At 37.9% G+C, this 25991-nt stretch overlaps 1 protein-coding gene and 1 long non-coding RNA gene across 13 annotated transcripts in view; both read right to left on the bottom strand.

The window, feature by feature from the left end:
• LOC311097119 (uncharacterized protein) overlaps nucleotides 1–1027 on the bottom strand; it is a 34319-nt gene extending 33292 nt beyond the window's left edge. For 10 of the 12 annotated variants that reach the window (XM_084136608.1, XM_084136607.1, XM_084136604.1 and 7 more), the window contains exon 1: nucleotides 161–996. In XM_084136608.1, the coding sequence (XP_083992734.1) occupies nucleotides 161–538 (378 nt within the window). In that variant the 5' untranslated portion in view covers nucleotides 539–996. Of the gene's footprint in view, nucleotides 1–160 lie in introns of all 12 variants that reach the window. The other 2 variants (XM_084136603.1, XM_084136605.1) reach the window with 1 other exon arrangement.
• Nucleotides 1028–11796: 10769 nt separating this feature from the next.
• On the bottom strand, nucleotides 11797–25165 carry LOC311096966. The gene is made up of 5 exons (XR_014609171.1): nucleotides 24935–25165; nucleotides 19966–20021; nucleotides 18996–19088; nucleotides 13454–13573; nucleotides 11797–13289 (listed from the first exon to the last, which is right to left on the bottom strand). It is a non-coding gene; the product is annotated as an uncharacterized lncRNA (long non-coding RNA).
• Between the last annotated feature and the right edge of the window lie 826 nt (nucleotides 25166–25991).

Genomic DNA, 25991 nt, shown 5'->3' with positions numbered 1-25991 from the left:
TACGAATTAGCTGTGCTAGCAACTAGCATTAGTTATTATGCCTTATAAGCTAGCTGCGGTACTTTACAACAACTTATACACGTCACATTGCTTCTCATTATTTAAATGTTGACTGATTTGTTAGTTAGTAAATGTAAAAAAAAAAAAAAAAAAGACTTACGGTGCACAGTACACGTTTTCGTCGAGCTGCATCTCTGACGGATCCATGACCATCATGTTTCCCGCCGGCGGGAGAACCCGAAGATGCGTGCACTGAAGGAACCGCACCAGCTCTGAGTCTCACCCGGTTCTTACTTCGGTATCCCATGTTGAACTCCATCATATCGCCGGGACGATAATCCTCCGATCTGAAGTGAACGCTACACACGACCGCGTTTACCGAAGCCGATGCAGAAGAGAAATCCCGTCTCTTCACCTGCACAAACCGCACCCAGGCACGAAAGATAGCACCGTCCTTTTTCTTGTTAGGAAACCGGTGGACTCGATGTCCTGACAGGCTGGAGTTTTTGCAAGCTCCACAAACACAATAATTTACCATGACGATGATAAATTAAAATACAAAAACTACTGAAAACACGTACTTGTGACGTAAAATGACGCGATGTTAAAAAAAAAAAACGGTTTTTACGAGCAGTCAAAGAAACGCTCACTTTATCTACTAAATTGGTGTCCTTATGTCGTTTTAAAACTTTTTAAATCCTGCATTATCTTTTCATATGGTATTTTCATACACGGTTATATTCATTTTTATTTTTTATTTTACCTGCAATATGCTCTTTAACTCTGCGGCATCGGGGCCGTGTTTCCACAACGGTGGCAGCTGTAGAGATCGCGAAATCCAATTCCGTCAGAATGCCGGTTTCGTTTTGGATACTCACCGGCTTCGAGCAAACGTGGTCGTCAGATCGCCGGGTGCATTTACTGGGTGCCGTCTTCTCCACCGACTCGCTAGAATGACAACTGTTTACATCTAGAGACAGGGGCAGCCATTTTGACTCTGTGTGTTACATTAAAAAACATTCCCCGTGGGAAACACATTCCCCGGCGTGTGCGTTCCTCCCCCACTGAATATAGTCACCCCGTGACATTAAAGGGACTGTGTGTAGCTTTTTAGGTATTTTATTATCTAAAATCAATATTTTTATTAATAAATATGCCCTCAATGGTGTACAAATACCTATGCCAATGATCAGACTAATCCTCGTAAACGAAGAATTTATTATCTTTATATACATGGGACGGGTAGGTCCATGGAGGCTTATATGTGTCATGAACTTGTGAAAAGCAACTCTTTTGCTCAGGAGAAACTTTTTTTCCCTCTTTTTATTTGGGCAGGGGGAGATACCGAGTCCGAGACGGAAGAGGGCACCCGCGCACTCTCCTCAGTAACTTAGATTAAACAAAGAAGATGGCGGTCGTGTGGCAATATTTTACAGTTTCAGAGAAAGATCAGCGTTTTGCAGTTTGCAATACGTGTTCCATTGAAATTTCAAGAGGGGGGGCTGTTAGAAAGTCATTTAACACAACAAATCTCATTGGACATTTGAAAAGCAGGCACGAGGCGGTGTATGGTGATTACCTGCAAGCTGACCAAAAACGGAAAAATGAAGCCGCCAAGAAAGCGCAAACCCCCCGGTAAGACTCAGACTTCAATTGACACGGCGTTTGAGAAAGCCAAACAGCTGCCTCCAGACAGCGCCAAAGCGAAACAAATAACAAACAAGGTGATGGAGTTCATCGCTTTAGATGACCAGCCTTTCTCTGTAGTGGAGGACGTGGGTTTTTGGAGTCTGATTAAGTTTATGGAGCCACGCTATACGCTGCCGAGCCGGCGTCACTTTGCCGAGGTCTGTCTCCCCGAAATCCACAACATTGTGGCCACGCACATTCATGAGCTACTGGCTTGCGACATCGCTGCAATCAGTTTCACCACAGATATATGGAGTTCAGATGTAAGCCCTGTGAGCATGCTTAGCCTCACGGCACAGTGGATTGATAAGGACTTCAATCTGGTGAAGGCAGTGTTGCACTCCCAGGAGTTCGCAGGTACCCACTCAGCATCTGCCATCTCGGAGGCATTTGAGAAAATGTTCCAGACGTGGAACATCGACAAAACCAGAGTGCATGCTGTCGTGAGAGATAATGCTAGGAATATGACGAAAGCTATGATGGACAGTGGTCTGGCTAGTTTTGGCTGCATGGCGCACACACTGCAACTGGCAATTCATGACGGTGTTTTTAGCCAGCGCAGCCTCACGGATGTTGTGGCTATTTGCCGAAAAATCGTCGGCCACTTTAAACACTCACCCCTCGCCTATTCACGTCTCCAGGCTGTGCAGATCCAGTTGGGAATGAAACCAAAAAGGCTACAGCAAGATGTTTCCACTCGCTGGAATAGTACATTTTATATGATGGAGAGCTTGCTGGAACAAAAGCGCGCACTTGCTACATATGCCGCAGACTACGACCTCCCGGCCACTCTCAGTGCGCACCAGTGGCAATTAATTGAAAACTTTATAACACTCCTCTCCCCATTTGAACAATTGACGAGAGAAGTTAGCTCATCAGAAGCATCAGCTGCAGATGTCATCCCCTCTGTGACAGCCCTGAGACTTCTTCTGAGTAAGCAGGCTGACACAGACCACGGCGTTAAAACAAGACCTCATTATTAAAGGCTGTAAATAGACGCTTCGATCAAATCCAGTACGATCCCATGTTCTGCATTGCCACCTATTTGGATCCCAGATACAAGGATCGTTACTTTGATGAGGATGTTAAACAACGCGCTCGAGAAATACTTGAGGCACACCTGTTGCCTGCTGCCGGTGCAGAGGATTGGACGCGCGATGGAGAGCGCGCGCATCACACAGAGCGCAAGAGGCAACGATCCGACAGAGCAGGGCCCTCCCTGCATGATGTGTTTGAGGAGATTCTGGAAGAAAATGGACCAGAGAGGACAAGTACTTCTGTATCCCAACAACTGGGTATTTTCCTGGCAGAGACCACTATTGCAGAGGTGAGAGCGCACTCTGTTATTGGAGAAATAACCACCTGCGTTTTACAGAACTCGCACAAATGGCACGCAAATACCTTAGTGCGCCAGCACCGAGAGTGAGCGGTTATTCAGCTCTGTGTCTCGTGTCTTGGATGAAAAGAGAAATAGGCTTTGCTGTGACAAGGCAGAGATGCTTATCTTTGTAAAGAAAAACATGCATCTTATTAAGAAGTAGGCCAGAGATACAGCAGGTGACTTATGTGTCATTAATGATCAGAAGTGGAGGTACTGTTTTTGTTTTATAAGATGCCCCATGTTCCAGCCTGTGAGTTCTGAAACACTGTAATGTTTTATTCTGTATGAGAAATACACAAGTTGAAAGATAGCCCTATATATGTTTTTTATTTATGAATAACATAATTTATTTATTTTAATAGTATAATTTATTTATTTCACTTGTTTTTGCATTTACACTTGATGTATTTTTATTTATTTATCAGAAAAATATTTTTTATTGGGCCATGAAAATAATCTCATTGAGTTTTTGTTTATCAGGCTAAAACCACTCAAATAATTTTGTTGGGCAATGTACTGAAACAATCTTTTCATTGATTAGTTAGCAGTCAAAGGTTTTTGAATGTTATTTTTCAGAAAAGAACTGGTCATAAATAAGGTTATAACTAATGTCAACCAGAAAGTGACATTAAAGGTTGTTTTTGTTTCATAAATTGGTCTGATTGAATTTGTGCTCATTCTAGGATAGTGTGATCAAGAGCCGAAAGACTTGTATGTTTCCGTGGCACAAAAGAAGGAATAAATAACAAAAAGAAAAAGCATCGGCATCGGCCATCGGCCAAGTTGTTATGTTAAACATCGGTATCGGTATCGGCCCAGAATTTCCCAATCGGTGCATCCCTACTTTCTATTTCATTTTAGTGATATTAAATTAGGTTTGTTTTTTAATTTTATCTGTATTTACCTGCTGCTACTACTTTGTCGACAGAAGATTTTAGGAGCACAAGAGATATATTCAGTCTATTCAGGTGTAATTGTACATTAAAGTACTGTATATAATACTTAAAATATTGTATAGTGTCCAATGTTTTTCTGGGAATATTTGTTTATTCCTGATGATTCTTTTGCATGTTAGGCTCTGATTAGGTTCAGCTGTTACAATTTAAAGAGAATACTAGTAAACGTCTGTGATATATTCAGCCGTCAGTAAAGTTTCACTTCAACCAGGTAATCAAGGTTGGCAACCATGGCCATCACACTACTCATTGCTAGCATGATATACATTTACACCATCAAAAGTAATGATTACTTAAATAAGAGGAATTTAAACAATATGAAAATTACAATCGTGGCCTGCTGTCAGATGATACAGACCTCAAAGGGCATTTCATTACGTCACACAAAGAATGTTTTTGTTGCCATTTTTTTTTAAAATTGATAATTGTATTTAGTTATTTCATTTAATTAATACTATCTTCTAACATTTAAAATTGTAAATATATTTTAACAATCATCAACCGTTTCAGTTGTGACTTATACAACCAGTTGAATGAATGTAATTGAAAATATAAATTCAAATAAATTTACATTCTTTATTGTCACTAAAGCATATACACAAGTATCAGAGTGAAGGTCTTGGATGCAATTATGGTGTGACAGGAAAGACCAGAATCCACAAAACATGTAATGCACAGTATTCTCATGATATACATTACTATACAAAATGAAAAATTACAAATACAGAATACATTTTAAAAATTCATATACATTTTAAATGTTGCAATGATTCTTTGAGCAGTTCCTGTTGCAGTGCAATTAACAAAGCAGTGACTGGACACAAGCAGTGCAAGGATAGTGAGAAAAAAATGAGAATTCTTTCATCATTTACTCACCTTCATGCCATCCCAGATGTATATGACTTTCTTCTTCACATAAACATAGACAAAGATTTTTAAGGAAATAATCCATCTTTGTGAGTCCATATAATACAAGTGGATTGCAACCCATGTACGTAAGACAGTTGGTCGGAAGTGGTTTTTAATAGTTAAAACATTTTACATTATTAGTATTTCTTTTATCTAGCCTATTGTTTGACTTCAGAAGGCATTGACTCATCCACTGAGGTCGCATGGATTACGCATGGAGAATTGTATTTTTGGGTGAACTATCCCCTTAACATTCATATGCTGTTGGTATGCTAATCCAAGATCAGCATAGACTAATAAGAATAAAGTGCAACCTCTTGTGTACTTGTGAACTGTGTTTGTTTTAATCTAGAGGAAATTGAAATATTTCCTAGTTTATAATATTAAAATAAAATAAATCAGGTGTCTGAAGATCAAGATCCCAGTCATTCAAAGGTGATGTGTCTGAACAAAGTAAGATTATTGTCTGATGGGGACAGTGGATCTCTGGTACTATCACTCCATCCTCTGTGTCAGCATCAGAATTTTGTTTATGGAAAAGTTGCTCCACTCCCTGGAAAATGAGAGAGGAAACGTATTATAATCTAACAATACAAACTGCTTTGAACTCCCACATACAGTAACAAGTTGCAGACTTAAAATATTTATTCCAAACAAATTTTATAAATGTTTTAAGGGATTTTACAGTACTAAATATTTACCTCGGAGTCATGCAGCATTTATCATCTGTAATACTGTTGTGTAACCAGTAGATGGCTGTATAGCCCAACATATATCCATGGCTGTGTATTCCCAAGTTGCTGGATGTTTTCAGTCATAATTACTTGCATGTATTAAGTTTTTAATTTGGACATATATTTATTATTATAGACTATTAAAGATTAAACATTTTTCTCAGAAATGTTCATTTAAGGTGCAATTTTTTGCATTATTATTAGTCAAATATGGACACAGAAAAAGCATTTTGTTACTCATACTAGCTACATATAATAGCTTTATCAGTCATCTTTATCACACAAAAGTAATCAGAATAAATATTGCAACCAGGGCGATACTTCAAAATAATTGAGTGTTTACATATTACGAACAGAGACGTGTTCTGTGGTCAAGTTGTGTCTCTCCTCTTTCAAAAACTTTGCATCGCAAATTAATCAGCAATTGAGAAATTCATGTTTAAATAGCTTTATCGGCATGGTAAAAAAAGGCTTTACATTGCCAAAGTTGAATCAGGCAGTGATTGACAGCGCTCTGGTCCAATGTCATCGGTCATTGACTGATACAGTACAGATACTGTACAGTACTCTAGCCCAATGTTGTTTGGGGTGGCTGGGGGGAAATACGATCTAATCGAAGACTGTAACCGAATGTAACTTAAATAAACAAGTCATGTGGGCTTGACATTGGGCTAAGTTAAATCAAGACAGCATAGCTGTATAATGTTATGGGCTCTCACTGAGCTCTAAAATGCCTCTCTTCTATAAGAAATCATCTCAACAATATAGTGTAGCAGCAAATAAATACAGATATAAACTTAATATCACTCAAACAAAATAGAAAGCTGCGATTACAGATGCTCACATCCACACATAAACACAGCACTGACGTCTTCACTTCCAGGTGAAGAAGCTGTCAATCAGCGAAATAAATATGAGAAATAGTTAGCAAAACATGCAGTGTATTAAAAATTAAGTCAAAAAAATTGCCTGCGATTTATTCTTTTTCAGTTTCAAAGATATTTTATTCAGTTTAAATTTATATTTTCATTAGTTTCTTGAAAAGTTACGTTCATTATTATTGGAACAAAATTAATATACCACCTGGACTAGAACAGAAAATAGAATAGATTGCGACTATACTGTATTTCAATACTTCGTCAATCTTGACAATTAATTGAAACTAGTTTGCACATAATATATCATAATATAACATATAGTTTAAAGTTCAATCTAAGAATAATAAGATCTATTGACCTTCAGAACAGATTTGATGTATTTACAGCCTAATACAACACCATAGGGCTGTTTTATGATTATTTATTTTATTTAATGAGCTGATGACATCACATACTGCAAAACATTTTTAAACAAAAAACATTTAGCAATAATGACTTTGAAAAAGATGAACATCTTGTTGTTTAGACATAAAAAAACAGACAATAATAATCTCACCACGGTTTACCTGAAAAACTTTAGAAATATTTTAATGCAAAACAAGTGTTTGAAGTTCAGTAAATTTGAATCATTTTATAATAAATCATGTTACAGTGGTTGAGAAAAGAGAAGGGCAACACTTGATCAAACTATCACCAGATTCACACTTTAATTTAACCCTTAGATTTAATCACTATTAAAACTATCTGAATGTCAAATTATTTATATGTACAAAATTTGTAAATGATGGACGTGAATGTGAACTTTGCTCACTTAGACGAGACGACTTTGGGCAATGCTTTTTCTCATGATCCCGTAGACTAGATGATTCAGTGCATCTCTTTCCACAGTGTGAGCACTTGTACGGTTTCTCTCCAGTATGAACTCTCTGGTGTGTTTTTAAGTCACTGGGTATAGTGAAGGTCTTCCCACAGTCAGAGCACACATAAGGTCTCACACCAGTATGAGTTCTCTCATGATCTTTTAAAGTCTGTAGTCGTGAAAAACTCTTTCCACAAGAAGAACAAAAGTGAGGCTTCACAGCAATCATTGACGACTGTCACAAAAGGTTGAAAGTATTGTTAGGGGATAACAGTTTAGGACCCATGGACCAGATGTTTGAAAAGAAGACCCGGAGTCAGAATTATAAAAATTTGAAGAAAAGTTTTACTGAAGATAGTTTGCAGTTTCATCAGCAGAAGTCAGCTTCAAGACTCACACAGGAGTTTGTAGGCCGCCCCCTTTACAGTTACAAAGATCACAGCAGTTATACCATTTCCAAGGTCTAAGCTACGTCATTGTTTACAGGCTGAATGATTCTGATTGGCTAAGAAATTCATAAACATAGTAATTTTCCACACATATACAGATAGACAGAAGCATATCTCCATAGATTATGCCACTGACACTCGGACCCTGAAGTTAGGCACGTCGTGACCTTCCAGGTCGCAAATTTGGGTTGCTGGGTGCCAGCATGTCCAGAACAACAACTCAGTCAATCTCCAACAATGCCAGTGGTTCCTTAACCTGTAAGCAAGAAGACTAACACACACACCCGACACACATCTTTTCCAAGGTTGGATTTGGCTAGGCTCTAACTATAAACAGGAGTCTCGTCTCAAAATATCAAGATAACAAGTTCTTTCTCTCAGGATAGGACACTTTATTCTAAATGGAAACTATAGGCTTTAATGACCCCTATGTGTTTTAACACGTTGAAGACCTTTCTCAAACACAAAACCAGTCCCTATTTAATTTCTGGAAGCTGGGATAAATAGGCAAGCAATGTTACTGCATTCAAATATCAAATACTGACATTAAAGAATACATGAAAATAACATTTCAGTAATCACACTTCACACTTGGTAACTTCAGTAACAAAGTAAAATCTCCAGAGAAGTCATTCAACTCATTTGATATTTAGAAGGAAAAGTACTGATTAATACCTTGATTATAATCACCCATTACATATACATTGAAGCAGCAGTGGATTCCAATCCACCCCCTTCAGTATTTTAAATTGGGTGCAGTATTTATACGCGCATCATGCCCGAGATGCCGCTAAGTTCCATATTTTATTATAAATAATGTTTTATTATAAGTGAGAATGAGATAGAAAGTCTCATATTGAGGCGTGTTATAAAATGTTCAGTATAAATAAATAGGTATTTAGAAAAGTTATAGAATAACCTATCTATCTAAAAAATTCCATCTCATTTTCTATTCCAACTTCAAAATCGTCCGACATCTTTGTTTTAATTTATTATTTTCTTCTTTTTTTTCGTGACCTTTCCAAAGTGATGACGTAATATGTGGCATGTCACAGACCAGCACAAGACGGACAATTGTGGTTAAAAAGTATATCAATTATCGTTTCGCTAGATAAGACCCTATTCCTCAGCTGGGATCGTGCAGAGCCCTTTGAAGCACTTCAGAGCCCTTTGAAACGGCATTGATTTTAACTTCAACATTCTGGTTGCCGTTGAAGCCAATTGTGTGGAGAAAAATCCTGAAATGTTTTCCTCAAAAAACTTAATTTCTTTTTCACTGAAGAAAGAAAGACATGAACATCTTGGATGGCATTAGGGTGAGTAAATTATCAGAAAATTTTCATTTTGAGGTGAACTAATCCTTTAACCACGATCACTCCAGTTGAGCTAGTTCATATTCAGCCTTTAAATCCACTGACCACTACCTTTTTGTACTTTGAAAGGGTCAGTGTTGACTTTATTGTTAGTAGGGCTTTGCCTTTTGGCCAAAAATCATATTCGAAGTTTGGTTGTTTATTAATATTAATATATATTCAAATGTTTATTAATAATATTTTGACGGAGATGGCATGGAGTCGATTCTGGCCTGCCTCGCCCCTGATCCCTCTCTTCCAGCTTGCCGGGATGTAGTGTTGACTGGTGTTGGGCTCTCATGTTGCTGGTTGTTGCTGGTCGTCGCGTGGTATGTGAGTTTGGTCCTACATATTTTACACATCACTTTGTCCTTAAAGGGATACTTCACCTCTGAAAAGATGAATGTGTATTTAAACTGGGTCATTTATGTAGAAGAAATGTGAAATTATTTTTGAATTTGGAGCTTTCTAGACTGAGAAAAGCCAGAAAATGTATTTTTGGCTTATGTGGATGAAAGACAACAACTCCCAGAATGCACTTGCTTCGCTGCCCTACGAGGCCACTCCCAAGCCACGCCTACAAGTAAGAGAGCGCAGGCTAGGCTACTAGTGAGTCTCCGTGACGATGAGTCTGCCCGGGATTTCGAGATTGCCCAAAATGTCCGGGATTCGGCTTTTGTGTTCTACAGTCGCCATTCATTATGTTTACTGTGGCGAGCAGGACGAGGCTGAGGGGCGCGGGAGAATGGCGTGAGGCCGGTGGCGTGATCAGAGGCGCACCGGTCTCGTATCTCTCACGGAGGAGCAGGAATTTTCTTAGCAATGTTAAAACGCACATCGACCGATCACTTGTTTAGCGTTCATGTAAACACTACATTCAGATCGACCAATCTGAAGGCTGAAACAAAAGGTGTGCATGTAAACAATGAATGGCGACTGTAGAAAGCAAAAGCCGAATCCCGGACATTTTGGACGATCTCGACGGCCGGACACGTCCGGGAAAAAGAGGATGGTAACCCCTACTACTCAGCTTTCTCCACAGAACAAGAGCCTGCTAGCTTAGCTTCCAAAGAAAGACGGCTGACACTGTGTGCATTCTGTGAGTGAGATCCCACCCTCTATGGGCGGGTTGAAAACATGCGGGACAGCCCCTACTACTGGCTGTAGTCTTTAGCCTCTGGCCAAAAAATCCTCAGATGACGCAAAATCATCGGAGGATTTTTTTCCAGACAAAAAATACATAAATCTCTCGTCTCAGGGGGACATGAGGGAGGAAAGCACGGTAATTTGAAAATACTACAGGTTTTCTACTACAAAGCTTAATGCTAAATCCTGAAGTATCCCTTTAATCTTGATTTTTCTGTTTCTTTGGGAACCCAAAGTAGTGCCACACGTTGCTTTTCAAATTGTCAGGAGTGTAGATTTCGAACTCCTCATCAGCCGTGGTTGTTGTAGCCGTTGGCACGGCCATTGTTTTGGTATGCAAAATAGGCGCTAACCAGGACGCTAACGTCACCTACAGGAGCCCAGATGACCAATAATAGCCTTGCTAATGAGCTTGCAATTCACAACTTAACCAGGCGTGAAAAAGCCTCTGAATCTGAATTGAAAACAACATTTACAAGCAAACACATTTACAAGAAATAATGCCCATAACAGGTTTGAATATTAAAGGCCTACTATTTGTTCGAATATCATTATTTTTTTAAATATTCAAATTATATTTGAATAAAGTTTGGAGTCAAAGCCCTAATTGTTAGTACAGTTAAGTCCCTGAATTCAACTACTACTATTTTACCTAAGAAGCCTGGTTGTGGTGTTTCTGATTTGTCCAATTACAGGCCTATTTCTAACCTTCTATTTCTGGCTAAAGTTTTGGAGCGTGTTGTGGCTTTTCAGTTCAATAATCAGTCTTTTTGAAGCTTTTCAATCTGGTTTCAGAAAAGGTCATATATAGTCTAGTGGTTTAACATGAGATATAAATCGCCTTGTGTATATCTAACGGACGATTTATTTTTTTTATTTTTTATTTGTCTCATTAATCTATAATTTGTTCCCTGGCAAAACGTTAAGCTGAGGGCAAAGTGAAGTTTCATAGCTTTATTTAGTCTATTTAACTTTAACGTTGTAGCCTAGAGAGCTGACTTATGTTTGACTGAATCGTTTGCTTTATTATTGTATAGCTTCTTATACCTTTTAGGCTACTTATACTTTTATAATAGCTATTATTGATCATTAAAACTGGCATTTAACAAAAAAGGTTATGTCATTTTATTTTATATATTTAAAACATATAAAATATTTTATTATACATATTGCCTACATTCTCTTCACTGTATGTACATATATAATAAAATAAAATGACACAACCCTGTCTCTTTTTGCTAAATGTTAGTTTTAATGATCAATATTATAACGTTTTTTTATTTATCATATTTTTAAAATGAAAACAAAAAGAGTCAGGGTTGTGCTTTATATTTCGTGTTATAAATATGCAGTGAGGATAATCAATTGCGTTGCCTGAACCACATTTGTGTAGCCATGATTTTTTTAAATGAAAATGAAAAGAGGCAGAGTGGTGGTTTATAACATTTTTTGTTTTATTTGTAGCCTAGATATACATAAAGAGATAACCGGAGTAGCCAGAGCGAGCTGAGTGACGCGATCAAGAACGCCACTGTTCCATTTCAGAATTATCGGACTTGTGTCCTCCCGTCCTCGGGAGTTCGTTCTCCTGAGTCGAACTTGTCAAGTCCGAACTACCAAGGACTCAAGTCCGAACTTTGCGTACTTGGTACTGAGAAACGGCTTCAGTTTTCTAAAATCCTTGAAAAGTGGTTTGCTCAAAAACTAAGTATTTTTTTAGAAAAACATAAATTAATTACTGAAAAACAATATGGCTTTAGAGCAAAAAGATCAACAGCTTTGGCATTAATTGAACTCATAGAAAAAATAACAGAGATATCAGAGATATTACATCTTGTAAAAAGGGACATTACAGGACCCCTTTAAGCAAAAACAGAAAAAAATGAATCTCACTACAGTTCACTTGAAAACCTTTAGAAATATTTTAATGCAAAACAAGTGTTTGAAGTTCAGTAAAGTTGAATCATATCATTACAAATCATGTTACAGTGGTTGAGAAAAGAGAAGGGCAACACTTGATCAAACTATCACCAGATTCACACTTCACTACTAATTTAACCCTTAGATTTAATCCAGGGTTTCTCAAACTCGGTCCTGGAGGGCCACTGTACTGCAACCCTGATCAAACACACCTGAGCAAGCTAATCAATGTCTTCAGGATCACTAGAAACTCACAGCTAAGTGTGTTTGATCAGGGTTGGAGCACTCTATTAAAACTATCTGAATGTCCAATTATTTGTAAGTACATTATTTGCAAATCATGGATGTGAATGTGAACTTTGCTCACTTAGACGACTTCAGGCAATGCTTTCTCTCATGATTCCGTAGACTAGATGATGCGCTGAATCTCTTTCCACACGAAGAGCACTTGTACAGTTTCTCTCCAGTATGAATTCTCTGGTGTTTTTTTAAGTTGCTGGATGTAATACAGCTCTTCCCACAGTCAAAGCACATATAAGGTCTCACACCAGTATGAATACACTCATGATCTTTTAAAGTCTGTAGTCGTGGAAAACTCTTTCCACAAAAAGAACAAACATGAGGCTTCGCACCAGTATGGACTTTAAGGTGTGATCTTAAGTTTGATTCCACAACAAATGTTTTCTCACACTGATCACAGCTGAATGATCTCACTACAGAGTGACGGAGCAGATGAATGTTGAGATTACTGTTCTGAGTGAAACTCTTTCCACACTGAGAGCATGTGAACGGTTTTTCTCCAGTGTGAATTCTCATGTGTACATTTAGGTTTCCTTTATGAACAAAACTCTTTCCACACTCAGAGCAGGTGAAAGATCTTTTGACTCTAGTTTTTCCAGCTTGTTTTTGTGTGACACACTTTGACGTCTGTTGAATGACTGTGTTTCCATCTTCATTTTTGAAATAATGAGGGTTTTGAAACTGATGTTGTTTGTCCTCATTCACTTCCATCGGGTCTAAAATCAACATATACATTTTCAAAATTCAAATAAAGGAGAAATGAGAACAGCAATAAATATACTAGGTGAGTCTCAATTAAGCAAAACATTTAGTCCTTTTATTTAGTTTTCATCTTAATGTTCCTCATCAGTCATTAAAGAGAATGAAGGAAAACACCAACCTATTTGTTCCTCTGTATCTTCATCTTTTATTCTGCAGGGTTCTTCCTTAATCTCCATCTTTACAATAGTATGTCAGTAGTTTCTCCTGGAGTAATTCCTCCTGCTTGCTTCTTCTTCTCCTGTGGGAAGATGGGAATATTCCCAGCATTTAAACTCTCATGAACGGCTGTGGGAGCTTCACTGACTGAAGGAGTGAATTGTGGTCGTTGTTGCTCATTTAGCAGATGATCATCACACTTACAATCACTCTCAATTATCCAGGTGCAAATGTTTTGAGACATCAGGACACAATATGTGAAACAAAACACTTCATGAAAAACTTAAACAAAAAAATCATGTCTTTTAAGTTTAAATGAAAAATAAATTTATTAGATAAATTATTAGATAAATAAATAGAAATAAAAAACGATTAAAAAACTAATAATAAAAAATATGTGCACATATTTAAATCCACAAGCATACATTATGCAAACCAATGATAGAAATAAGCTCAGTTAGAACAGAAAATATAATAGATTGTGACTATTTTATTTCAATAGAACGTCAATCTTGACAATTAATTGAAACTAGTTTGCAAATAGTTCATAATATAATATAGTTTAAAGTTCAATACAAAGTTTAATATAACAATATCAACTAAACTTTAAAAAAGGATCTATGAAATAATGATACGATGTTAGGTTAGCCCAGCAAACACAGAACGTTGGCACAACATACCCGACCTTCTAACAACGTTTTAACAACATGGCCAAAAGGTTGCTATAACAACGTTGTGTGGTGAAGGTTGTTACAGTGTTATCACAGTGTTGACATTGAACCACCGTTCAGGGCCATTGCTTAAAGGACAAATCCAGTGAAAAATGAACCTAGGGGTAATTAACACATGGTTACCGAGTCGATCGTTCCCTGCGATGCGATTTCATGAAAATCGAATGTAAAGAGTTTTATCTCTAAAAACAGATTAGCTCATAACACTAGTATATGGGGCACAGAGTAAGTAAAAGTAAATCGCTAGTTAATACCACTAACAAGGCTCAAAATAGCCTCACACTAACACGGTAGCATAATGAGGGTCCCTACATGCAAACCGAAGCATTGAGAACTTTGTAAGTGTACAGACAGTTTAATAAGAAGATACTTTATAAAGACAGTACATTACGCGTTTACATGCAGGATCCATCTTGGAAAACAGTCTCGACTAATCGAGTCACGAACGCTGCGCTACGTTAGATTTCACTATGCGTAATTCCTATCGACCAGCTCACTTAGCACGGCGTTCGTGACTCGATTAGTCGAGACTGTTTTCCAAGATGACGCCTGTCTGTAAACGCGTAATGTACTGTCTTTATAAAGTATCTTCTTATTAAACTGTCTGTACACTTACAAAGTTCTCAATGCTTCGGTTTGCATGTAGGGACCCTCATTATGCTACCGTGTTAGTGTGAGGCTATTTTGAGCCTTGTTAGTGGCATTAACTAGCGATTTACTTTTACTTACTCTGTGCCCCATATACTAGTGTTATGAGCTAATCTGTTTTTAAAGATAAAACTCTTTACATTCGATTTTCATGAAAACGCATCCCAGGGAATGATCGACTCGGTAACCATGTGTTAATTACCCCTAGGTTCATTTTTCACTGGATTTGTCCTTTAAGGTTGTGCCAACGGTGTCTTGACAACCACTGGACAACATATGAACTCATCACTGCCCTGAAGCGCGAAAACCAGCCTTTTACATTTCAACTGACCGTTGGGCCCTCTCTCATTCTTCATCGAGCAAGGATACGTGAGAATTGCATTTAATTTACCTCAGCTAAATAATATCCGTAATTATTCAAACACAACCTATAACTTCCTTGTCTAATGTCACATTTATTTCAACATCTTCTGGTCAGGTATGACAAATATTGAACTTTATGCCAAAAGTATGAAGCCAAATGACTTTAATGATGAGTAATTGATTTCAGCACTCCTTGAACAGGCAGCGACTTAAGCGCGTAGCCTACTTGTTGCATGTTAATGTTTTTTCCTTTTTTTTTGGAAACGCACAGAGAAAAAAAACGTTTGTAACTGCTCGCATAAGTTACCTGTTTATGTTTTCCTTTGATTTGTCGTCTCATTCATTTCTTTGCTATATTTTCTCATGTCTGCTCATGATAGTCACGTTAGTCCACTCCCTGTATAATGTTCCCCCCCCCCCCACAAATGTATGACTTTTGGAAATGCAATTTGATTACCATATGCAGTTTTAATAAAGTTGAATTAGCTAAACTTCTATGTAATTTTTACTCTTCAAAGTGTACATTTGCAGGTGTTGATTACTGTAATGAATTTACTGTTATGCCCATAAATAATAAGAAGGATAAACAATATTTAAAAAGTATATTATTATCTAACATATGACTAATTGAAAATTAACCACAAAACACAACATGCTAAATGGGGGATATCTATATCAAGCATAAAAAAAAATAATAGTCAGAACGTCGTCTCTCAGTTGCTGAATGTCGCACAAAAACGTTGCTACAGTCCTGACGCGTCTTACAATTCTACGTTGTTATAATGTTGCGAGCGCGTAGACAGCGACGTTTCCATAGCAGAAATGCAACGTGCCACAGATGTTGCCACAACGTAAATGTGTTTGCTGGGAATTGTGTTGACGTTATTTCCCCTCTACACTGTTCTTTACGGCATAAGGTGCTTCTACACTGTTGAATACGGCGCGGTGTGCCTGTGGGTTAGCGCATGTGCAGGTGACGCTAATGGTAGTTGTGTGAAACTTTGCCGGGCACTGAATAAAGTTGTGTAAGCTATAAACGTTGTGCTTATTTTGAGTAACAAATTGTTCCCAGAATGTTTTACACGAGAGACAGAGATTCGTTTAAATACTTTCTTTAAACCGACTCTAAAAAATGACAAACAAATAATGAATTTATCTTTGTAAAAGTGGTGTTATAATCAGAAATGAGCTCTATATTTCCAGCACTGTTAAACTATCAATCCTTCAATTCAGTTCAGAGAAAAGCTCCGTACCACATCGCATCCCTAAAGTGTCAGCAGAGATTGTGTCAACTAGACTCTCCCCTGTGAAGGCCTCATCGACACGACAGCCATCGGCACTGATCCTCAACAAACCCGTCTCCATACCGACATGATGACCGATCTTAAACCAGATGAAACTGGATAATATTCTGAATGTTCTGATCCAATCTGACTTCTGACCTGGGGCCTGTTTCAGAAAGGAGGTTAAGTGAAAACTCTGAGTATGTTAACCCTGAAATGAGGGAAACTCTGGGTTTTCTGTTTCAGAATGGGAGATATGTCAAACCCGAGAAAGCAGAGTAAGTCAAGCCCGTTTCTGAAAGAGAGGTCACTTATACTCAGAGTCAGTTACCATGGTAACTTACTCTGTGAACCTAACCTGGTTGGGAGCAGGTTTTCTTCGGTAAACCCAGAGTTTCTTTCGGTCTCCTCCCCTTTTTTAAAGAGGAAGAAGGTAGATAAGAATACCCATTTATACTTAGATTTAAACTTAGATTCTATAGGCTACTCCACATAAAAATTAGCCTAGAAATCTAGACACACCCTAGCGGCAGCAAAATTTATTTTGCAGCCAGGGTAGTCTAGCAACTCTCCGTTGACTTTCGGAGCTGTAAAAACCTAAATTGGGTCAGGCCAATCACGTTGTGTATAGAGTAGGCGGGGCGGGCTTAACATAATGACGACAGTGTTTCGACGGTTCCCTGCTACTTGAAAACAAAGAATGGCGGCGGCTGCTGGAGAACAGTCTTTCGAATCGGCTTTGGCCGCGACTCTGGAGGACTTGGAGTTAAGCTTTTCTTTGAGAAAAGAGCAAAGAACTGCACTTAAGTCATTCTTAATAAAGGAAGATGTGTTCGTAGTTTTGCCGGCCAGATTCAAAAGTTGAATCTATCAACTAACGTAAGCTCCGCTGTTGGGAAAACGCTCTGGTTGGTTGAAGCGCTGTCCTATTGCGTGCAGAGTGAATTTGAAAGACAGCCGTTTATCCCGCCCCTCGGATTGAGCCGTGTCTATGGTGAGTTGCCAGACCTAACATCTTGATGTAGGTCTGGCTTGCCAGGCTACATAAAAATGTGAAAAAATCAGAATGTGTAGATTGTTTTAATGTGTAGACACATAATAATAACATAACCTCTGTAGGCCTCTCTGTGGCAGCAGAAACTCTTTATCCCCATCGTCCTGTGAAGATGAGCATTTGGCTGAGTACACTTTATAGCACTATTTGTCATAATTTCTGGTGTATTGAGTGGCTGCTTACGACTGTCTGGGGTTCTGTTGGGACAGGAGGCTCCAAAAGACAGATATTACCATCAGAATCCCAATCCAAAGTAAAATAAATGGAAATATAAAAAAAACCCAGAGGTGTCAAAAGTATTCACATTCATTACTCAAGTAGAAGTATAGATACTAGGGTTTAAAAAGACTTCTGTAGAAGTTGAAGTATCAACTCAAGCATTTTACTCAAGTAAAAGTACTGGTTTCAAAACTACTTAAAGTATAAAAGTAAAAGTAATGTAAGGAAAAAAATGCCATTAAGGACAAAAGCTTAGGCCGCGCCACAGGGGCCTATATAGTGCACTACTCCAGCTCCTCAAAAAAACACATTTTTCTAAAGGCCATATTTGACTATAATTATATTAAAATGTTGATGTTGAAAAATTTGGGATGATGCACTAGGCTACCTGTTTCAGCCGTATATATGCCCATAGAAAATTAATTTTCTAAATAAATAAGCTAAATAAGCTGAGGAATCAGGAAATTAATAGGGTAATGTATTAAGGTTTTTAGTCTATATTGACCTTAACAATACGTAAATTATTTAATTCTGTAATGTTACAAATAACTCAATAACTCTCTCTCTCTCGCTCACGCTCACGCTCACACACACACACACACACACAACACTCACACAATCTCTCTCTCTCTCTTGCTCACACACACACACACACACACACACACACACACACACACACACACAAACGATTATGTTAGTGTTATGTTACGATTGTCATTATATTGTAAAAACGTCGTTCTTGAGCACAGAACTGTTGATTTCTCCCTCGCTTACCGCATCTAGGTTTCCTTAGGACTCGAGGAGTTTTGGCGCTTCGCACAACCGACTACAGCCTCTCACAAGTTAGAAAGAAAACACAAAGCCAATCAGTTTAGCGATGTGTGTTCAGGAGGCGGGACTCAGATCTATTAACCGTTTGTGTAATTGGCCAATTTTTGTTTTAACGATGACAAGCCGGAATGAAAACAAGCCGAAATGAACTAGGAGTAATGAGGCTATTTTTAAAATGTAAGGAGTAGAAAGTACAGATAATTGCGTGAAAATGTAAGGAGTAGAAGTAAAAAGTCGTCTGAAAAATAATTACTCCAGTAAAGTATAGATACCCAAAATTTCTACTTAAGTAATGTAACGAAGTATTTGTACTTCGTTACTTGACACCTCTGAAAAAAACCTATATAAAAAATAACACATATAAAAACCTCTTACATGTTATGAAGGCCCTTGGATCTTCGGGAGTGACTGGCTCTGAAGTCCCTCCAGGAATTCCGTCAGCCAAAAATGCTGCTGCCCTGCTAGACACTGGATGTGTTGAAGATTTTATTATTTAGAAAATAAGTAATTTAACTATAGATGTGTACACTATTATATCCTTTCTGAATGTCTTTGAATTGACTTTGGAACCTGAGAGCAGAATGTGTTGTTACAGCAGAGAATTCTATTTCAGTAATGTCACATGGTACAAAACCTATAGAATGTATTACCATCTTTGGGACAAGGATGTAGGTATATATGTATACGCTGGACACAGAACGAGAGCGTCTTTCTGCAGAAGGGTGTTCAGACTTTGCTTGTGAAATAAAGTCTAATACAGTGCTATGCATAAGTTTAGACACCCATGCTAAAGTTGACTAAAGAGAGGAATAAAAAATCATCTTTTGGAAATTGAACTTAATGCCTTAATTAAAAAAATTTGGAAAAATCCAACCTTTAAGGACACCAATTTTCTTTGTGAATGAATAATGTATTGTAAATAAATAAATGTTCTTCCTTAAAATACAGGGTGCATAAGTTTGGACACCCCTATGTTAAATTCCCATAGAGGCAGGCAGATTTTTATTTTTAAAGGCCAGTTACTTCATGGATCCAGGATACTATGCATCACTATGCAATTGGTGTCCTTAAAGGTTGGATTTTTCCTAATTTTTAAAATTAAGGCATTAAGTTCAATTTCCAAAAGATGATTTTTTATTCCTCTTTTTAGTCAACTTTAGCATGGGTGTCTAAACTTATGCATAGCACTGTATTTCTGGCATCTAAAATCTTTGAGAAGTAATTTCCTCGATTGGCACTACGACAGATGCTATTTAGTTATTTAATGTCAAATGTTTGTAAAGTCAGGTAGCCTACACCCATGATATGCTCAAGCCTTACCTGATTGAATTATGAATTGAATTACCTGATTGAATTATTTTCAGCTGCTGCCATGTTCTTCTAATACCTGCAGGATTGCACCTACATGAAAATTTAAATTAGGTTGAATAACATACTGTTCTTCCAGTTTCACCTCTTATATTATAACAGTTGGGTAAGTTACTCTACAATAGTTATTAATTACTAACTACAAATGACATCTTCAACAGTGTAATTAGATTAATGTAATAATGACTATCTTTAGAAAGTATTGGTCTACTTATTAATTAATCCCATATCAACCTCAACCACTTGAACAATACAAGGAGAGACAAGAAACTGCACTTTTAATGCTTTCAAATAAACAAATATGCAATTGCATGAATTATTCTTGAATTGACCAAAGTGTGTAGGGAGAAGGTTACATTAAAAATATACCTTTTAAAAATGTATGTTATATATACAGAATTGTTCTATAGTCTAATGCAATTACATCAGATTTTACTTTAAATTACAGAAGAATTAAGAGTAATCCCTTTAATTAAATTACAGTATTTAGATTACTTGGCAATTAATTACACCCATCACTGTATAACAGTAATTAAAATGTAAACTCACGCATTGACTCAAGCAACTATTTTCTCCCTAGCTAACTCTGTCCTTCGCTGCTAGAGCCGATATTTAAAAAATAATAATAATAATATGTGTTCGTACTCTCCATATGCTTGCAGAAGCTCATTCAGTTCTGCTGAGAAATATGCAGACCTATTTTTGTCTGGCGCTGTTGCCATGGTGACTCATAATATCTGCGCTCCATTGATAATGGCTTTTTATAGTTGTGGTGAACGCGCTTGACTCAGAGTTTATTGAACTAACTCATTTCAGCTGTTCTGTAACCAAAAACTCAAGAGTTTCCCATCTCAGGGTAAGTCAACTCAGAGTTCAAGTTTTAACTCAGAGTTGGTTGAACCTCCTTTCTGAAACAGGCCCCTGGTTAGAGGACCCTGGACCCTGAACCAAGGTAAGAACAATATTTAATTGCAACAAATTATGGATTTGTATGAGAATGATTTATGGGTTACAGCTGTATAGAAATACAACAACTTTCAAATCTTTTGCTTCGGCACTCATAAAGTCAATAACATCTTTCACTCCAGAAATCTGCCTGGTATTTTCATTGATTGTTTCTTTCATACTAGCGATCACACGTGAGTTTACCCCTACCATCTTATCCAAAGCATCTGAACGATTTTTAATCAGCCTCGAAGAGTTGTGAGAGGATGGCAGTTGTGTCAGTGCTCTCGTCTTTCATTGCGGGAGCAGCAGCTCATTTGCATTTAAAGGGACACACACAAAAACTTTTCACCCTCGAAAAGTGACAATTTTAACATGCTATAAAAAAAGGATCTGTTGTGTATTTTGAGCTAGAACTTCACATACACACTCTGGTACATCAGAGATATTACATCTTGTAAAAGGGACATTACAGGACCCCTTTAAGCAAAAACAGAAAAAAAAAGAATCTTACCACAGTTCACCTGAAAAACTTTTGCAATCTTTTAATGCAAAACAAGTGTTTGAAGTTCAGTAAATTTGAAACATATCATTATAAATCAGAAAAGAGAAGGGCAACACTTGACCAAACTATCACCAGGTTCACACTTCACTACTAATTTAACCCTTAAGATTTAATCACTCTATTAAAACAATCTGAATGTCAATTTATTTGTAAGTACAAAATTTGTAAATCATGGACGTGAGTGTGAACTTTGCTCACTTAGACGACTTCAGGCAATGCTTTCTCTCATGAGACCGTAGATTAGATGATTGGGTAAAACTCTTCCCACATGAAGAGCACTTGTACGGTTTCTCTCCGGTATGACGTCTCTGGTGTGTTTTTAAGCGGCCTGGTGTAGTGAAGGTCTTCCCACAGTCAAAGCACATATAAGGTTTCTCACCACTATGAATTCTCTCATGATCTTTCAGGTTTCCTGACTGAGAGAAACTCTTTCCACAGTGTGAACACTTGTGCGGTTTCTCTCCAGTATGAGTGATCTGGTGTTTTATTAAGTGGCTGGATGTAATAAAGCTCTTACCACAAGCAAAGCACACATAAGGTCTCACACCAGTATGAAATCTCTCATGAGCTTTTAAATACTTCTGTAGTGAAAAACTCTTTCCACAAAAAGAACAAAAGTGAGGCTTCACACCAGTATGAGTTTTAAGGTGTCTTTTTAAGTTTGATTCCACAACAAATGTTTTCTCACACTGATCACAGCTGAATGATCTCACTCCAGAGTGATAAAGCTGATGATCTCTGAGAGAGCTTTTCTGAGTGAAACTCTTTCCACACTGAGAGCATGTGAACGGTTTTTCTCCAGTGTGAATTCTCATGTGTTTCTTAAGGTCTGATTTTTGTGTGCAAGTCTTTCCACACTCAGAGCAGTTTAAAGATCCTTCTCCAGTTTTTCGAGCTCGTTTTTGCGTGACACACTTTTCGGTCTGTTGAATGACTGTGTTTCCATCTTCATTTTTGAAATGTTGAGGTTTTTCAAACTGATGTTGTTTTTCTTCATTCACTTCCATCGGGTCTAAGATCAAAATATCAAGTTTTCAAAATTCAAATAAAGAATGAGAAATGAGAAAAATAAATATACTAGGTGAGTCACAATTAAGCAAAAATGTAGTCCTTTTATTCAGTTTTCATCTTAATGTTCCTCATCAGTCATTAAAGAGAATGAAGGAAAACACCAACCTATTTGTTCCTCTGTATCTTCATCTTTTATTCTGCAGGGTTCTTCCTTAATCTCCATCTTTACAATAGTATGTCAGTAGTTTCTCCTGGAGTAATTCCTCCTGCTTGCTTCTTCTCCTGTAGGAAGATGGGAATATTCCCCAGCATTTAAACTCTCATGAACGGCTGTGGGAGCTTCACTGACTGAAGGAGTGAATTGTGGTCGTTGTTGCTTATTTTGCAGATGATCATCACACTTACAATCACTCTCAATTATTCAGGTGCAAATGTTCGCTCAAATAGTAATTTAGAAACAATTCCATGATTTTTTTTTTTGTTTTTTTTTTTTAGACATCGGCAGCCTGTTTCAATAAGAAGGTTCAACTAACTCTGAGGTAAAACTTGAACTCTGAGTAGATTTACACTGAGATGGGAAACTCTGAGTTTTTAGTTTCAGAACAGCTGAATTGACCCTTTGCTAAGCCCCGCCCTCCTTAGTTACTGTTGCCACGCCTGTCAAGCTTTTGCGCCTGGCACGTCTATTACAGTCAGGCGGGAAGGAAGTCGACCGGAAGTTGAAGTCGGCCGGGTGCCGACATCTTGTAGCAGAACTTCACTTGCGTTAGCATCCCATTGACTCCCATTCATTTTGGCGTCACTTTGACAGCGAATAACTTTACATCTGAGGCGTTTAAAGACTCCATTTGTCCATTATTTATTTCTAAAGATACACGACAATGTATAAAATGCTCCATTACCTTGTAGCTTATGTTATGGACCCGTAGAAGCAGTTTTTGTAAAAGTAGGCTAACGATTGCGTCATAACCACGCGACTCTCTGTCGCACACTAGAGAGATTACCGTATAGACGGGAGGAGAAGCTCGCGGGCAATCGGGGGGACGTGGAGGCAAAATGACAATATAATTAATCAGAATACCTAGCAAAAGTTTCTCCTGCTCCAAGCTTATGGACAGCTCCTACTCACACTCTCCGTCTCTGCAAGATTCGGAAGGGAATGATTCAGATTTCTCTTGGCACAGCTACTAGAAGACAGACGGGTTGCTCACGTGGTCCGTGTAACGCTTTGCTCGGTTTGAGTCTGCGCGTCAGGAAAGGAAGTGCTAAGAAATCGCTGAAAATGGGCTTCACTTGTCTCAATTGAGTTCCAATGGGGTCGCTGTGTCCATTTCTTTTACTGTCTATGATTACAGTATGTATGCACTGGTTTCAGACATTCCTAAGGAGATAATTAGTCATTTTTAGCGGACAGGTGAAAATTTGAGAGAACAAGACTGCAGTATGCATTCGAGGGCTATATCCACGACATAATATGCAAACGATTAGAGAATAATTTAATCAAAATTGAAGCTAAAGTCTATACTGTAGGTCCCAGCGCAAGCAGCAGCCGCCTCATACGCTGACCATTCAAATGGGAAACACACAAATTGAGGAACAGCTATGTTCATGCACAGCAGGGTAAGTGAAATGTGAAAACATTCTAATATTTATAAATCAAACAGCTTATCCATATGTATCTTGGAATAAACACAAGACATTAGCCTGACCACTTTGCAATGATAACATTCTCCCGCTTATATGTTTAGTGCGCCAGGCTAACGTTACTGCTCACACGTCGCGGGTCACATAGTGTCTAACTTACTGTTATGAACTGATTAAGTTTGCATACCAAACTTTTCCTTGGAGATCTCCGGCAAGCCCCCTGATGTTCCCTCCTTTTACTAACTACCTTTTACTTTTACTAGAACTAACACCGGGAGAGTCGCGATCGGATTGGGGTAACGTTACTAGTTTGGCCGTCGATTAACAAAATGCTGAAATATATTTTTAAGTACCATTAAATTATGTCAGTGAGCATGACTGAGTGCACCATGACTGTGAAAAGCCATGATCAATGGAGCTCTGAAACTACGATTCACCATGGCAACAGAACGGCTGTGAGCTTCACAAGTAAATTGTGGAAAACAACAAACTTCAACACAAAAAAATCATGTCTTCTAAGTTTAAATGAAAAAGAAACGTATTAGATACATTTATTAGATAAATAAATATAAATAAAAAACTATTAAAAAACTAATAATGACGTACAGGTCAGAGGAGTCACAGGCAGCCAATTGTCGCACCACATTGAACTAAGAAGTAACGTTAGGCATAAACGGCACTTAACACTGCGGCATCGGGGCCGTGTTTCCACATCGGTGGCAGCTGTGGAGATCGCGAGATCCAATTCCGTCAGAATGCCAGTTTCGTTTTGGATACTCACCGGCTTCGCGCAAACGTGCTCGTCAGATCGCCGTCCGGGTGCATTTACAGGGTGCGTCTTCTCCCCCGAATCTGCTGTTCAATACTGCGGGCAACCTCGGACATATAAGGCCCTCCCGCCAGACGTACGTACCAATTGCCTAGTTTCTTCCCACCGAACACCTGAAGCTAGTTTGTCTCATAGATTGCTAGATTTACAAATGTTTACAACTAGAGACAGGGGGCAGCCATTTTGACTCTAGGTGTTACATTAAAAAACATTCCCCGTGGGAAACCCATTCCCCGGCGTGTGCGTTCCTCCCCCACTGAATATAGTCACCCCGTGACATTAACACATCACCTCAAATTTTGCCCATACTGTACTGTACCACCTGGACTAGAACAGAAAATAGAATAGATTGTGACTATATTGTATTTCAATACATCGTCAATCTTGACAATTAATTGAAACTAGTTTGCACATAATATATCATAATATAATAGTTTAAAGTTCAATACAGAGTTTATTATAACAAAATTAACTAAACTTTAAAAAAGGATGTATGAAATAATCATACGATGTTAGGTTAATTGTTCCCAGAATGTTTTACAGGAGAGACAGAGATTTGTTTAAATACTTTCTTTAAATGACTCAAAAAAAAGACAAACAAATAATGAATTTATCTTCGTAAAAGCAGTGTTATTATCAAAAATGAGCTCTATATTTCAGCTTAGTCTCTGCTTCTTCCACCGTAGAAAAATGAAGCCAAAGTTTCCCAGTAACAGTCGTTGTACGTCGTTCAGAGTCTGCGCAGTTGCACAGCCTCGTTGTGTTTATAATCACACTTTTGCAAACAATTCTGACACAAACTTACAGGGAAAATGTTTTTAAATGAAGACTGAAAGAGTTGTCAAAGTTTAATAGTGGAGATGTTGCAGTAACTAACGGTTTAGCTTACAAAAATACATGATCTCAGCAGCGCTGTATATAGACCTTATTCACAGCAGCGCCATCTTTGATTTTAAACAGGAATAAAAGCGAGGCTGTGAAGGATAGACATTAATCTCTTCAGTAGTGT

Source organism: Abramis brama, assembly GCF_963993115.1.
Source record: "Abramis brama genome assembly, chromosome: 15".
Lineage (NCBI taxonomy): Eukaryota > Metazoa > Chordata > Actinopteri > Cypriniformes > Leuciscidae > Abramis > Abramis brama.
The sequence above is the reverse complement of the archived record's forward strand: the minus strand, read 5'-3'. Positions and strand labels throughout refer to the sequence as shown.